The sequence below is a fragment of the Mizuhopecten yessoensis genome, unplaced genomic scaffold, assembly GCF_002113885.1.
Source record: "Mizuhopecten yessoensis strain PY_sf001 unplaced genomic scaffold, ASM211388v2 scaffold4373_2, whole genome shotgun sequence".
Classification (NCBI taxonomy): Eukaryota; Metazoa; Mollusca; class Bivalvia; order Pectinida; family Pectinidae; genus Mizuhopecten; species Mizuhopecten yessoensis.
In genome coordinates, this window is record NW_018405514.1 from 341,708 (window position 1) to 344,885 (window position 3,178).

General features: G+C 35.6%; 1 protein-coding gene across 3 annotated transcripts in view; it reads right to left on the reverse strand.

Annotated features, from left to right (window-relative positions):
- Positions 1–447: 447 nt before the first annotated feature.
- The window catches only part of LOC110448898 (gamma-tubulin complex component 6-like), a 26,812-nt gene continuing 24,081 nt past the window's right edge, over positions 448–3,178 (reverse strand). For 2 of the 3 annotated variants that reach the window (XM_021495387.1, XM_021495389.1), the window contains 3 exons: positions 2,523–2,684; positions 1,956–2,155; positions 448–1,567 (listed from right to left, as the gene is read on the reverse strand). In XM_021495387.1, coding sequence (XP_021351062.1) covers positions 1,476–1,567; positions 1,956–2,155; positions 2,523–2,684 — 454 coding nt within the window. In that variant the 3' untranslated portion in view covers positions 448–1,475. The remainder of the gene's footprint in view (positions 1,568–1,955; positions 2,156–2,522; positions 2,685–3,178) is intronic. The other variant, XR_002462789.1, reaches the window with a different exon arrangement.

The following is a 3,178-nucleotide window of genomic DNA, read 5'->3' on the forward strand; positions in this document are numbered from 1 at the left end:
TTTACAGGGGTAGTATTTTTTCACCACCTATTTACTTGGGTAGTGTTTTTTCACCACCTATTTACTTGGGTAGTATTTCCACCGTCTGTTTACAGGGGTATTATTTTTTTACCACCTATTTACTTGGGTAGTATTTTTTCACCACCTATTTACTTGGGTAGTATTTCCACCGTCTGTTTACAGGAGTAATATTTTTTCTCCACCTATTTACTTGGGTAGTATTTTTTCACCACCTATTTACTTGGGTAGTATTTCCACCGTCTGTTTACAGGGGTAATATTTTTTCACCACCTATTTACTTGGGTAGTATTTTCAGTCTGCCACTTATGTCTTTTCTATAGCCTTTCACGTAATTATATAAAAGCACATCACTGCCTGAAATAGTGCAATGCATTGCATATTCACTGCAACTATTTCTTTGAAAATATTATTACATAAATGCAACCAAAACATATATCTATTTTATTTATTAAATCTAAATGCATTCTTCTATAACATTTTGCATAAATTTTCTCCACGCCATATATATTGACAGTTCAACATGTTAAATGGCTGGAGCTATCACAGTTTATGGAAAGTTTACAAGTTAGGTTGCTTCATCAACATCAATATTAAGTGACTGCATATGAGAGAAACTGTTCTTTCATCAGCTTCAGATGTTATTATTTCCACATAGCACTCAATCCAGGAACATAAACCACTTTTAAATCCATCAAACTTGATACCTAAACATATGGGTTAGGATACTATAAGCTATAGGTGGTATGTTTTCCTTCATCTCGGTATATTACAGTCATGATTTACCACTGACAGTCTGTCTTTATGATGGGTTTTCTTTCACTCAGTGTTTCCCTATACAGTTAGTTGTCCTTGACCTTGTGTGTCACAATGCTGAGATGTCCTTGACCTCCTTTTTATCATTTCGATGAGTTGAACTTTACCAGTAATTCCTTGAGGCACTGTTTTTCACCATGGTAAGTTGTCCTTGACCCTCGGTGTTGCATGCTGAGAGTTTTTCTTGAACCTTAGTGGGTTTTAATGCAGAGTTTTACTCGACCCACAGTTTGTCACAATGTTGAGTTGTCCTCAACTCACACAGCATCACAATGTGGAGTACATGTATTACTTTATTATTCATTTTTTGACATAAAATGTGTCGCCAAGATCAGCTATCCTTGACCACTGTGTATCAATAGGAGTCCTATACTAAGTGTAATAGTACGTTTGACCTGTATCGTGCCTTGTAATAGTCGTTGAAGTTGAGACGTAACAACAGTTCCTGTAATTGACATCTATCGTGCCTTGTAATAGTCGTTGAAGTTGAGACGTAACAACAGTTCCTGTAATTGACATCTATCGTGCCTTGTAATAGTTGTTGAAGTTGAGACGTAACAACAGTTCCTGTAATTGACATCTATTGTGCCTTGTAATAGTCGTTGATGTTGAGACGTAACAACAGTTCCTGTAATTGACATTTATCGTGCCTTGTAATAGTCGTTGAAGTTGAGACGTAACAACAGTTCCTGTAAATGGGGTTGATATCCTCTTATGGCCAGCTTGTTAACGACTGTAAAATAAAACAGGTCCTGATTGTTTGTAAATAGGTTATATAACAATGAGTTTTAAATTGTTTGGTATAGTTAAAACGTATTGAAATACAGTTTATTTCAGTCAATTATTTGTATAACCGTGGATATATTGATACAATGCTAGATAGATAGCTGAATGTGTTCCCCCCATGGACAATAAGCCATAGGTAAACTATCAAGACATTTTACCACAAAACTGCATTTCTAAAGTACCATTCTGACAGAATTTACGACTTTTTGACAACAAAAGTAACTAGTATTGACTATAAATTTGTGATTTTGTAAGATATTCTTTACATTTGAATGTTAAATGTGACAAATTTAAGAACAATTATGAATAGCATTAGAGAAAGATGGTCCACTCACCCTTGAAAAGAAAGACTGAGTACTCTCTAAAAGCTTTGTACGATGCCACCATACTCTGGAAGTTAGAATGAGCTAGATTTCCTGTATCCTCATCATATTGCCATTCTGCATTAACCAGTTGTAATCGGAATTTCAGGATAAGAGAAAAGATGTCCTGTATGATTTTCATCACTGCCCCAGCTTTCTTGTTCAGTAAGCATCTGCCATAAAATATATAAAAATATATCAATGCCATATCAATCACCACAAACTAGATTCTGACTAATACACTTCAATATCTTGAATATGAATGTTAAAATTTGAATCCCTAACTACAAGCTTTTAAATTAAACGAATCAAAATATCTTCATTCTTTGAGAATTTTAAAAATTTTGTACATAATCTTCAAAACAAGTAAATCTAAAACCTGGTTACAGCACTACAAAATGTTTACAAAAAGACATTCTCTTAAAAAGACCATGCACCAGCTAACAGTATCAACAGATAAGAATTTTGTGCATTTGAGAGCATGGTCTCAAAACCAAGTTGTGTGGTTGTACTGAGAGGCAGAGGGATTGGTATTCCTACCTGAATATGGCTTTATCTAGGTAGTTGGAGTGGACCTTATGTAGGTCATCAAGGTTGTGGACATCGCTTTTGAGTGCCTCGGTAAACTCACACCAGGTAACATGTATTACCTGGTTAGCTATGTAACCCTGCATCACCTTTACAAAGTGCTGCATCTCCTGCCTGTAATAAAAAAATCATTTATCCATTTATATCTATTAAATAGATTTCAAATCCACTAACCAATTAAACAACATTGCAGCTACATAACAAATACCCTCTGTTATTAGTTTTGAGGCTGGATACAAACAAGAGGCCCAATGGGCCTGCATCGCTCACCTGTTATTAATCTAACACTTGTAATCTTAAAATTTCATAAGAACCTATTAAAAGATTTAAACATATGACACCTCTGACCTTGATTGTCGAACAAGGACATTAGGTTGAAAGTGGATCAAGGTCATTCATTTGAACTAACATGGTAATCCTTCATCCCAGCATGCTACAGGCCCAATTTCAGTACCCTGGCCCTTTTGCTTATTGAAAAGAAGTCGCTTGAAGATTTTACGACATTTGACCCCTGTGACCTTGAAAGTTGGTCAAGGTCATTCAGTTGAACAAACTTGATAGTCCTTCATCCCAGCATGCTACAGGCCCAATATCAGTACCCTGGGCCT